At 37.5% G+C, this 12,040-nt stretch overlaps 3 protein-coding genes across 10 annotated transcripts in view; 1 reads left to right on the top strand and 2 right to left on the bottom strand.

Moving 5' to 3' along the window:
- The window catches only part of LOC107265315 (progestin and adipoQ receptor family member 3), a 7,581-nt gene extending 5,049 nt beyond the window's left edge, over positions 1-2,532 (bottom strand). The window contains exons 1-3 of one of the 7 annotated variants that reach the window (XM_025082517.1): positions 2,120-2,532; positions 1,942-2,058; positions 443-600 (exon numbers count right to left, since the gene is read on the bottom strand). In XM_025082517.1, the coding sequence (XP_024938285.1) occupies positions 443-586 (144 nt within the window). In that variant the 5' untranslated portion in view covers positions 587-600; positions 1,942-2,058; positions 2,120-2,532. Of the gene's footprint in view, positions 1-442; positions 618-1,941; positions 2,059-2,119 lie in introns of those variants that run through there. The other 6 variants (XM_025082519.1, XM_025082518.1, XM_025082516.1 and 3 more) reach the window with 6 other exon arrangements.
- A 617-nt stretch (positions 2,533-3,149) lies between these two features.
- Positions 3,150-8,927, bottom strand: LOC107265317 (ubiquitin-conjugating enzyme E2-17 kDa). The gene is made up of 6 exons (XM_015734653.2): positions 8,778-8,927; positions 7,252-7,315; positions 6,057-6,088; positions 5,751-5,828; positions 5,568-5,673; positions 3,150-5,166 (listed from the first exon to the last, which is right to left on the bottom strand). Exons 1-6 carry the CDS (start codon positions 8,799-8,801, stop codon positions 5,027-5,029), a joined length of 444 nt encoding a protein of 147 aa, XP_015590139.1. The 5' UTR covers positions 8,802-8,927; the 3' UTR covers positions 3,150-5,026.
- A 141-nt stretch (positions 8,928-9,068) lies between these two features.
- On the top strand, positions 9,069-10,622 carry LOC107265316. 2 transcript variants are annotated; one of them, XM_015734652.2, is made up of 2 exons: positions 9,069-10,215; positions 10,483-10,622. In XM_015734652.2, exons 1-2 carry the CDS (start codon positions 9,519-9,521, stop codon positions 10,506-10,508), a joined length of 723 nt encoding a protein of 240 aa, XP_015590138.2. In that variant the 5' UTR covers positions 9,069-9,518; the 3' UTR covers positions 10,509-10,622. The 2 variants fall into 2 exon arrangements, with proteins under 2 accessions (XP_015590138.2, XP_024938293.1); XM_025082525.1 differs by having other exon boundaries at positions 9,069-10,199; positions 10,483-10,618.
- The last annotated feature ends 1,418 nt before the right edge of the window (positions 10,623-12,040 follow it).

The raw sequence follows: 12,040 nt of genomic DNA, 5'->3' as shown, positions 1-12,040 counted from the left end.
CCAGAACTCACCCCTAAATGTCAGCATCTCACTATAGTATGGCTGAGATACTGTTAAATATGATAAAACTGTTTCCCACGTGGTTTAATCGCTAGAACTATTGAGATAACTTTCCTAGGGAATAGAACTCTGCAGGATTTCCTTCCTCTATGCTCATATATGTGAAATTCGATGAGATGCTGACAAGCGGTACGAGAAGTTAGCATCTCATTTCTTAAAAACGTGGTTTTAGGGGATAAATTAATTGAACTATTGTTAAAACTTATCAAGAACTGTGGAACTATGATGGATGCAAGTAAACATGAAGTTTATTTGTGAGATGCGAATAGTTGAGATGCTAGGTTCACACTGGTCCGGACTGCGAGGGGTTTAAATTTGGTTTTGATTAAATTTGTTAAAAAGTCATTGGAAATTTTAAGTATACAAAAATTGTCAAACCTACCTTTTTTACCAGTGTTTTTGCAGCTTCCTGTATTAACTGAGTGCTTTGTTTCTCGTGGGACTTATTGGTACGGACGTGGTGATCATCCGAATTCTTCGAATTTTCGTCGCTCACCTCCTCGACTCCGGCCAATAATTTCATCATTGGAGCAGCGGGATCTGTTTATCAAAACGTACTTGTATGTAATAAAAGAACAATACAATTCAGTTAATCGAATATATATATATAGGACAAATTGGCTGATCTCTTACGTACAGACTTCGGTTCAATATATCATACATTACCATGTTACATTGTACGATGATAAGTAATACCTCTTTTTTTCGTTATTTTTTATAACCTATTGCGATAATTTTCTCATTGCGTAATTACGTCATACGTGCGTCAATACATATTCATATTTACATACGATTAATAGAAATCGAATAAATATAAATTGATTGGGAGCAAACAGAGAGAGAGAGAGAGAGAGAGAGAGAGAGAGAAGTATTTATTTATTAAAGCCCTGGGATATGTGAATCCCCTAAGAGCAACAAGAATTTTGCCAAAACAATTTCAACAATGTGCTCCCTTAGAAAGCAAAAAATAATACAAAAAAAAGAAGGTGCGAGTGAAAGAGAGAGAGAGAGGGGCAGATTATTCAAAACGAAAACAGGTAAAACGTTAAGCGCGGGAATGATGACTGCATTTTTCTCCATAACGTATTTATAACTTTGGTAATGAATAAGTGCAAAGTGTCGCGGTCGCGCCGAATCGATCGAACTGCGGCACGTGTTTCCACACGTATTTATTCCCAGGACAGCAAGAAGTTCCTTAGGCTTGATATAAACCAAGCGACGGAATGTGTAATATAACGTAACAATATTATTAAACAATATTTCATAATAAAACATGAGTGAAAAAAAGGAAATCTTCCTCCATAAATTACACAGCCACGGTGCTTTCAACTTTCTAGCTAGTTACTATACCAGCCAGCAATAAGGATATGACATGTGCCATTATACTTTTGTATTTCCCTCTTACGCTTACGATCACATCATATTTTATATTGAATCAAGACCGTTCCAGATTTGCCTATTATCTGACAGAAATAATAACTTTTTTACTTTGTCTTTTTCTCTCTATCTCTCTTCCTCCAAGTACCACGCGGATCTCCCGCATCTCTAATTCACGAGAAAGTTACACTGGAATCAAAGCCACTCGTTGTTGCTCAGGTATTGGTAAACCACTGACCAATGAAGAAGTGAGTTGTCACGCAGGTGTAAAGTTCGTTAAGAATTCAAAAACGATCGTATTATACTAATTAAAAGTAATTAGAAAGTACGATTCAAGTACAGATTATCTCGAATGGTTTAACCAATAACGATTAAAACTTTTGAGGTTAACCCCTGAAAAGTTCCGAATTTTGACAGGAAGTCATTATCGACGTGACAAGCCAGTGCGAAGCACACGAAGAATAAATATATACAAGAATCTCTTGTCTTATTATTCAAAGTCACCTTATTCTTAGCGTCAACGCTAAAGTCAAATATTCCAATACCATTTTAAATCCCAACGTCACAATAGCCACTCGGAAATTTCCATAGTTTCTCATACGTCTTGAACCACGTCTAGCACTAGTCATCCAAAACAGAATTAATTACAAAGCAATAATGCTGTTGCCTTCGATATACGTACCTTGTAAAAACACTTAATATAATACAACTTGTATTGTCCCACGCAAAGCGTTATTCTCGCGGGTTCAAGTATTTTCTATCCAGTCCACATGTCACGTGGCAGACATCCAAACGGGGCGCGAACAATTGAACCAAACTAAGGATCGTTCCAAAGTCGCCACTACAACTGAAAGTCACCTAAGCCGCAACATTCGATGAAGCACGAGACCGATGTGATTGGAGTGGACAGCATAAAGAGGTTTTCTTGTGAGCGGGATGTCCAGCAAGAATCTGATTCGTGCACACTGTCTTTGGAAGGGGCCACTGCACTGCGTCACAACTCTCACACAACAGCCCAGGAACGTCCGAGTCCGTTGGCCTTAGCTATGCGCTTGAGAAAGAGCACGAGCGAAGAAGTAGCAACGTTCGAATTGAGAACCAATGAGAGACTGCGTTTCTCGAAGATATTATTCTTCATTTCCGGTTGAAATGATGGATTATGTAAGAAATTCGTTAAGCGAGGAGAGAGTTGGGATCGATAGGATGGAAAGAGATAGGAAAGATGAAAAAAAGAGACAAAAAAGAAGGTCTTGATACGGAATCTTTATTCATTATAAAGGGTTAACGCTAAAATGTACACATACGTTACGAAAGAGTGTTGCTGTTGTAGCATTGTTGGCAATAATAATAATTACAGGATTCTTATGTCCCTTGGTACTTGCATTTCTTTTTTGGTTCTGCTTCAGGATCAGTATATATATGTTGATATCAATGGTTATTGATACTTGTTTTATACGTATACATTCTAAATATTCAGGGATGCCATAGTCCTTGCTAACCATTATTAATAATTAAGTGGCTAAAGGAGCGATACGCGGTTCCTCGAGTGTGAAGAGGTGCATTCGAGTGCATTTATAATGGTGCAATTGAACTGGGAGCGAAAGTTGAGCATTCGAGGAATTGAGGCGAACACGTCCTGTCGTTCTCTATATAAAACGAGTAACGGCCATGTGACAGGTTTCATCGTAAATAAATCAAGAACCCGTTCATGATCCTTTACAACCACAATATATTGTAAAATACAATGTTGAGAATATTTGACAATAATTAAAATTATAATTCCTATTTTAATCTTCGTGTCTTGTTGCCTGTTGCGGAAAACCTGCGACGTTTACATACCATAAATACTTCGTTATATTGTGGATGAAAGGGGTACTTTTCAAGACCAAAAAAAAAAACTAAACAATAAAAAAAGAAAAGGAGGGAAAGGAGCGAGTAGGAAGAGACAAAGGGGCAGGAAAAGTAAAACTGGAGGATCCGCCTACAAGAGATGAGAGAAGTTTCGGATAAGCCAGAAGAAGAGAATAGTAAAAGGAACGTGAATAATGTGAACGTTAAAAATGGAGGACCGGCAAATTGTTGACTCGCAAAGGCACGCCGCAAATAACATTGGTAGTACATCGAGGTATCGTCGCAAAGAAGGTAATAATTTTACTTTTCTTTTAAGTTTCACGTTTTTTTCCATCTCTTCCCTTCCCTTCGTTTAAACTTGTTCTGGATCATCGTTATCATTTTTTTTTATTCCCTTCGCATGCTCTTACATTTCGCCTAAACGTGGCGTGGCGACGCACGCCTCGTTCCAAATATTGCCGTCCACTCTGCGCCGCGTAAACCGCGTTTCTCTACGCTATAACATACAGACTCAGCAAATTTCAAAATTCTCAAGACAATATTTCACATGGTCAACGAAGAAATCGTCGGTCGTTTGTCAACAAACAACACGATAATGATTAATAACAGTGGACGTGATCTACTGACGTCACGAGATCATTAGTGTATTCATTCATAATCGAATATGACGTTGGACCACGAAGACAGAAATATCAAGAGAATTTCGAAGTAGACGTCACAAAGTGGCGTCCCGGCGGCATGAGAGATATTATAAATTACATAGCATACTTAGATGGTAGAGACGCTTTCGAGTACACGTACGAGAGCGTTCAGTTCGAATTATTTTAATTTTAAAGTAGTACTACTGTCCCCTCGTTCCCTTACGCACGCTACAATCGTTATACTGCCATCTCCGCAAGTGTCCATAGTCCTGTATTTGCCGTGCAACCATTAAGACATTCAAATGATAAATTTAAATAACTCCACACCGACGACGAATCAAGTCACAGACGGCTAATTTTGAGTTACTCGTAGAATTTGTCGGGCAAATAGTAACAATAGTAATAGTATAATAGTAGTAATAGCGGTAGTACTAATAGTAGTAGCAGTAGTATAAGGTGATTCTTTCTGTTTGCTTGTTTGTCATTGTTTAATAATCAAAACAAAATGTATAGGTATAGTTTCAGTAGTATTTATATAGAGCCCAGTCTTACAAAAAAAGTGACCGCATCGGACCCACATATGGGACGGGCAAAACTCGCTCGGTTACGTTTAAAACTAACAATCGGTGTGTTGTCAGTTCGAGGTTCCATTTCTTTTCCTTGTTTTTTTTACTGAGAAAGTAGGTATACAATATTACATTATTATAAGCACAATCATTAGAAATTAAACTATTAAGTTCAAATACAAATCCTACTTTCACTCTCCTATATTTTAATTTCATTTTATTTATGAAAATCAAAGCGGACATGTTTTTTTTCTTGATTCATATATATATATTGTTGTGTGACCACCTTTGAAATTGCCTCAATTGCCATCGTGGCGTCGTCTTAAAATTCGCAGGCTACCCAGGGCGGAGGGAACATCAGATTGATCACGGCTGGCCTGAGTGTTCTACGGGCCTGAGTCGCGGCGTAACTTTAAGATCGGACAAGCCGTAGCTAGATTGAATCGGTGCTGATCGGTAAGTGGCATTAGGCTGGGGTTGCTTGCTGATAGAGGTGGCGTTTGGATGTTGAGGTCAACGGAGATTGGCGCATCACATGGCATACTTGCGCGTCCATTCGCGTGCCAATTCGTTGTACTTCTCCCTGTCAGTTTTGTATATCCTTGCTATCTCTGGCACCAGAGGGTCATCTGGATTCGGATCGCACAGCAGAGAGCATATTGACAGTAACACTGAAATCATTCACGGCACGCCATACTAATTATCATCGTTTATCATCATCATACTTTAAATGTTAATCGTTAATCCGTTAATCGCCATATATTTTTATACCGACTATATAAAATATTGACCAGCCGCCTCCTTTCCATTCTACGCTCTACCATCACCCTCCCAACATACTTCTATATTCCAGCGACTCTACAGAGCGACCGCCATATTTTTTTACTCCGTGTATTCTTTGATACGATAAACTCAAGCCTGTGGTCGATATTGAAACTATCTTCCTGCCTTTCTCTGTACAGCCTGATGTGTGTTTTCTAGCATTGTCACTTCACAGTGTAGGCTGCCAGTCCAGAAGCCCCGGTGTAATATATCACAGTTCTGATAATAAGTGTTGTATTTCTGTACATACCCTTTGAAATAGTGAGTGCTGGAGACCATTGCGATCTCAGTATATCCAAACAAATACTTCCATTACTGTTAATATTAGGGTGATAGATTCTGGTCGTGAAAGCAACCTGCGGGCATTAAAATTTTGCGTAAATATTTTATTTGATTGTTTTCCATATTACGCAAGGAATCTGTCTTATCATACCTTAGGGGGTTTGAATGGATAGTCTGTTGGGAAGTGAATTGTTAAGAAAAATACTCCTCCCTGGTAGGGGCTGTCAGGCTGAAAAAAAATAATGTTATACGAGTTTTCACTCCCTTCTTAATTCAACACTGTAAAAACGTCTAGCTTCTCAAAGTATTTCTTTGAAATTATTGCACCAACGCCCCACGTGCAAATGAATTGACGACTACCCGGTGTTTACCATCTTTTTAGCAAATTTACCACGTACCAAGGGTAATTGGATTAGATAAGAATATAGGTATTGAACAAATAAAATATATCACTTACTGGTCCCATAATAGTGGCCTGCCAGTGGAATACTGAAACAATATAAATGTGTTAAGGAGAGCCACAAGTCGAGGACAATTGGATCATTATACAATGTATGCTGAACATTCGCAAAACTAAAATGTATCATTAGAAATACTTCAAGGTCAGACGGCCGTTTCTAATGTTTCGTAATTTGTCATTTTTATTGCGTAACGCGACGCTCTCAAAGTGAAAGTTATTTATTATCATGCAATTTACTACCATGCGTCATTACCGGTGATGTATTTTTTTACAGTACACAGGAAAAAAGGAAGGAGATCAATCGAGTGTCCCTCGTACAAAGCCATGCGCGGGATACCGTGTTTCTAGTTTGAATGGATTCACTCTGATAATCAATTGATGATATTTTAATGAAATATTAAGACAAACGATGACTCAAGGTTAACAATAATCATCCACTATTGCAAATATAAATAACCTGTCCTTGCCAAAGTTTGTTATTTTAATCTACTGAGTATTTATTTTACTTAATTCATTATTAAATGATTATCTAAATTAAATTACGAAAGAAGATCTTTTAATGTCTAATGAGCTACTTATCAGTGTGAACACAGAAGACAATGATATTACGGCAAATTCAAACTAATAATTAATTAGCAGTCATTACTCGTGGAAAGGGTTTGAATGAGAAAGAAGAAAATGTATTTTACACGACGTGTAGTGGGAGTATAGAGCCACATGGACCTGCCGCCCTATTTATAGAATCTATATTAACGCTGGCAAATTCTTTTTTAAAAAAAGAGTCTAGCTATTAGCAATCGAATTAAAACATAAAACGTATCACACGACCACAGGCAGACAGTGCTCAGATTGTGCAGATAAAATAACTTTCTTTAGGGTGGCTATATGATCATAAGCACGTCTTTTTGTCGTGTATTATTTTTGGAATGTGTGGTATGCGTCTAATTTTAAAGTGACTAGGGATACGTCAAAAAGATGTTAATTAAGCTATTGGCTCTCTCTTGCTGTCTTTTAATACATTCTTCCTTACGAAGCATAGACATTTTACTGATGAGTGAATTTGTGTCTTTTGATATTATGTATGCGACTGAATTTTGTTGGATAACTCAAATATATTATGAACAAAATGAACAAAATTTTAAAAAATATTGGAGATAACTGGTGACTGTAACTGTACGACATGAAAACTTACAATCATCTCCTACAGGACCAGCGGAGCATTGTGCAGGTGGATCCCTTCCAAGATCCTGAAGTTCCTGTAATAATAAAATAAATAAAATGAAACATTGTGAGACAAAACACAGCAACGAAAAATGTTCTTCTATATTTAACTGCAGTGATAAATAGGATTTTTATATAATGGACTGATTATTCCTATAACAATATGTCGCAAGATATGTTTTTATTTTATAAGCCCATACCTATAATCGAGACTTTTGGTTCATAATCTTTTGCAATTTCTATAAATCTAATAAATATCTCTGATGAATATTCATACATTACCATTACTATAATATCATAATGGGTAAGGAAAAATCATTACACTAAAAGTTTCAGTCAATAATCTTTCTGATAAGAATATTTGCAAGCATATAGATAGAAAAGATCAAGTGTGCATATACAACCATGTTAGTATTTAACTTATGAGTATGTATGTCTCAGACAATGTATAGTGTTTTCTGTTGAATAGAACTTTCTTTGAAATACATAATGTATCAACCAACTCTGTATTACCATAGCAAAGTAATTTAAACAAATACTCAGGATAGTAGATATTATAAGTAAAGAATTTTTCTTCTGTGATATATACTATTTACAGCATGCGCATGAATTATCTATGACATCTTGCGTAATGTAAAGATATCAGTGTCTTTTAAAATTCTTTAGTAAATTTTTATACGCAGCTACTGTTAGTATCAGATGCTAAATATTTTATTTCATTAAATATAAAGGATACAAGGATTTTTGGTTGACTCAAAATGCATACTTTATATATTAGTTAGAAATTATGCCCGTAGTGTGTATCATAGATGCGAACAGGCTTCAAAGATTGTACATGGATAGATTGTAAGGAGCAAGCACTCTTGCAGTTCAATTTAAGCAAAACATTGAAATGGATGACAATGCAAACCAATGGTATATAACTATGTACAAAGGCACTAAAGTAAATGACTCATGCCGACCTACTAACACCTAGTACAGACTCGCGGTGAGTTTATCATAAAGATTCGAGGTGGATGTATAGCACCGGAAAGTCCAGCGTGGTAGACTTCTACAAAGGCTTGGTAACCGTCTAATAAAATTGGTTTTCTACGATATCCAAACTATCTATGGCTCCGTATGTGCATACATATATATATATATACATATACATATATATATATATATATAACGCACGGTTTTACGTTACTTCCGGCTATTTATCGGCCAGCCACTCGAAATTTTCTCGATTTTCACTGTCACCTCGGCGATGTTCACAAGCACAAAGAGACCTTCGATTGTAAACGAAAGTCTCTATAATGTGAGAAATGCGATTGCAAGAAAACCAGAGCACGGTTGGGGAATGCAAAAAAAGGGGTAAAAGCCAACATGATTTTCAATGCTGGCTCACATTGCTTCACTGCAAAATCGTTAAGGGCGTTCAACCGGATTTGACACACACCACACCGAAACCCGGCCACTTTTATGCCGTATGAACACTGCGAATCGTTGACGTACCTTGTTAATTCGTTTTAAAGCCATTTGATGGACTGTGTGTTGATATTAACTGGCTGAAAACCAGACAACGAAACCCGCTAGCCAAAGATCTTTGATTAGGGATTGTAAGATGGCTGCCTTCTAAACGTCGTCCCACTACGTTGCTCAAGTGTCCATTCACGTACACTTTCCTCGTCGTCCTCACGATATACTAAGCCACGCCGTATATTTTAAAATTACGTAACGCTTTCTCTTATAAATTTCTTTTATCTCTACGATCAGTCCTAATTAATTTAAATCGTCTTCTGTTCCGCTCTTGAACTCGAACTCACGTTGGAGACTCCACGGATTTCCTTTTATCGGCAATTGGCGGATTTTTAACGTCATACCATTCTCCGCCAACAGATGTAGCGGTTCAAAGAGCCGCAACTCGTTCTGACACAACCGGCTTTCAAATTCATCCACGTTCCATACGCTGCTATGTGCTTCGGAGCTCTACTCAAACGAGAACTAGCACGGATCGATTACGAGGATTATTCACATTTAAACGTTGACGTCTGCGTTCTTTTGGATTCCGCGTATGAAATATATCCAACAAATCTCATGAAAACAAAAGATCTCTACCCGGCATGATGTCAGGTTACATGAACGTGTTACAAAATTATTAGGTACGAAAAAGAAAAAAAAATATTAAAAAAGTAAAAGAGTAACGGCTTCGGTTCGAAGAGTCACGATTCTAAGAATACCACAAAAATATTCGTCATGATGAACGGCAGAGGAATCCCCGGACGATGCTGCTGCATTAAACAAAGAGAAAAAGTAGAGGCCAAAGCAGCTTGGGACAAGTGTAAAAGAAAAAGGCAAACATTAGTGTTCAATCCGGAAGAGGAAGTCTGGCACGAGCCATATATGCAGTGTCTACGTAAAGAATTTTCAGAAATATCAATACCGTGTGATTCCAAAATTGAGTTACCTTGGAAGGACATAGCTCTACCAGCTGCCGGTATGAAAATACGTGTCAAAGTATCGTTGAATGAACTTGTACAGGATTCCTTGGCAAATGATACGGCGGATGAAGGGAATGCTGAGAAAAAGGAATCAACTGGCATAATGCATTTACCTTGGGACGATTTACTTGTGACGGATACTATTCAAACGCATTTGAACAATACAGCAACATGCGATTCAACTTTGGAAATACCGTGGAGCGATCTTGCTCTTGAAAGACCATTATTCATAGAACCACCACCCAAAGAGGAATCATGTGCACCGGATGACATTGAGATTCCTTGGGAGGAAATTCTCGTGCCGCAAAACATTGTGATCGAGACGAAAATGAAGAAACATCCATCCTCTGCAGCACCACCACGACCATCATCCAAGTCCGGTGGAAAATCATGTGGAAAAGGGCCGTGTTGTGTGAAGGCAAGAAATCAGAGAAAGGTGGGCGGTTCTATGTGTACGTGATATTTTATTTAAGAAAAAATTCGATACTTTTCATTAATAAATCTCTTGATACAAGACTATGCAATTTTTAAATGTTAAATGCATCTAGGTTCAGAAATCGTTCAGAGAATACTTGGAGTTTCTTTGAGTATGAATCGCAGTGACAAAGCAACAGAACCTTTTCTATTGACATTTACATTTTATTTTCTATACCTAAATCTATTTTCGATATACTTTCTAGTGACAATAAACGTTTTTATTGACTGTGTCTGTGTTCCAGTGAACGTGGCAAACAACTCCTTATAGATAGAATAAATGATGCCCATTTAATATTTGAAAAAATAGAAAACCACCATAACCGCACTTAAAAATCTCTTCCTACGTAAATTTCCAAATATGTCAAGTCAAACTATCACTGAAGTCCATCGGTTCTCTTCCACTTACTTCAGTCAAGGGGATCATCCATTTGGAAAGCGACTTTCCTCTCCCAGTCTCGCTTCCATTGCTCTAACCACAACTCCTACCACAAATACAAACTCGGACTGCGATTACGAAACCTCAAGCGAAGGTTTTCACAGTCCCCGAGGACAGCATGCGTTGCCATTTTCAAAAATTCCAAACACACCAATAGCTCCTTTATCATCATGTTTCCGGACGCATGATATTTGGGACAGAAATCTTGTACCAAAGTTTTCTAGCCAACCATTCGTACCTTGCGACAATTCCCAGAAAATATTGTGCAGAAAGTTTGCGAATTTTAATTCTACAAAGACATTAGATCACATTGGTGATACCAGCAAAGTCAAATCGCTACCTGAAATGGGTATGAATACTTACTGCACCTCGAGGAAATTTCCTAATTCTGATTTATTATCAACAGGGCACATTTTCGATTCCTCTCATGACTTTATGGAATTGAAAGGCAACATTGGCGATTTCACGCATAAAATATCAACCAATTTGCAGATGGTATCTGGTTCTGCTTCAGTCACGGAGTCGCATTACGAATGCGATAAGAAGAACGACAATACTGAGCTGCGTTTTACCATTTCAAATGGCAGCGTCGTATATCGCGATGGATACCAAGACGAAATGGAGAATGCAAATTCCTATTCTTGCATTCGTGGAAAGCATGGAACGATTCCACATAGGAGAAGTTCTATGGAGGTGGATTCGACCGTAGAAGAAGAAATTTGTGATATCGAGTCTTCGTCAAGTAAGAGGAAGAAAAAATATGCCGTTCTTTCTCCAAAATGTCAATATTTTCCGAAACCTCATAGCACTTTTAATTATTACCCGGTTTCGCGGATCGAAGGAGAATTTGCACCGTTGCAAAATAAATTATCTGAAATTCAAGGAAAAGTTCGAGCTTTGAGTTTGGACTATAGTATGGCGTATGGGGATTGTGCGAAAAGCACATCGATTCTGTCAATTGGAACTTTGGACTGTTTTCCTCGTGGAAATTTGGAAAACTTAAAAACGACAAGGGAGAATGTGAATGAAGAATTTGATAGCAGGAATAATTGTTTAAATAAAAAACCAAATAGTGCAAGATCTTTTAATGACGATCAACCGTGGGACAGTGGTATATGCACAAATTTGTCGAGGAAAGTAGAAGAACTATCAAAGGACATTGATTCGCAGAAAGAAGACATAAGAAATGAACATCTCGAGACTTACGATAAGAAGCAAAGTTATCAATCAGAAGAAATTTCTTTTTTAGCAGCATTAACCATACTAGCTCGAAAGTATTCATTTTTTAAAAATTGTCTTATAACAAAAAAGGATGAATCATTGTTCAGCAATGATAATTTATCACAAGAAATATTTATAAATTG

The sequence above is a fragment of the Cephus cinctus genome, unplaced genomic scaffold, assembly GCF_000341935.2.
Source record: "Cephus cinctus unplaced genomic scaffold, Ccin1 Ccin1_scaffold0215, whole genome shotgun sequence".
NCBI classification, from domain to species: Eukaryota; Metazoa; Arthropoda; class Insecta; order Hymenoptera; family Cephidae; genus Cephus; species Cephus cinctus.
Note: the sequence above shows the minus strand (reverse complement) of the source record. Positions and strands in the feature narration are given on the sequence as shown.

Excerpts from the sequence above, each read along its gene's own strand:
- LOC107265317 (XM_015734653.2), bottom strand. The coding sequence starts at position 8,801 with ATGGCTTTAAAACGAATTAACAAG. Across the intron at positions 7,316-8,777 it reads CTTTAAAACGAATTAACAAG|GAACTTCAGGATCTTGGAAG; the intron begins GTACGTCAACGA and ends TTATTATTACAG. Across the intron at positions 5,829-6,056 it reads AGGCCACTATTATGGGACCA|CCTGACAGCCCCTACCAGGG; the intron begins GTAAGTGATATA and ends ATTTTTTTTCAG.
- LOC107265316 (XM_015734652.2), top strand. The coding sequence starts at position 9,519 with ATGATGAACGGCAGAGGAATCCCCGGACGATGCTGCTGCATTAAACAA. Across the intron at positions 10,216-10,482 it reads AAAGGTGGGCGGTTCTATGT|TGAACGTGGCAAACAACTCC; the intron begins GTACGTGATATT and ends TCTGTGTTCCAG.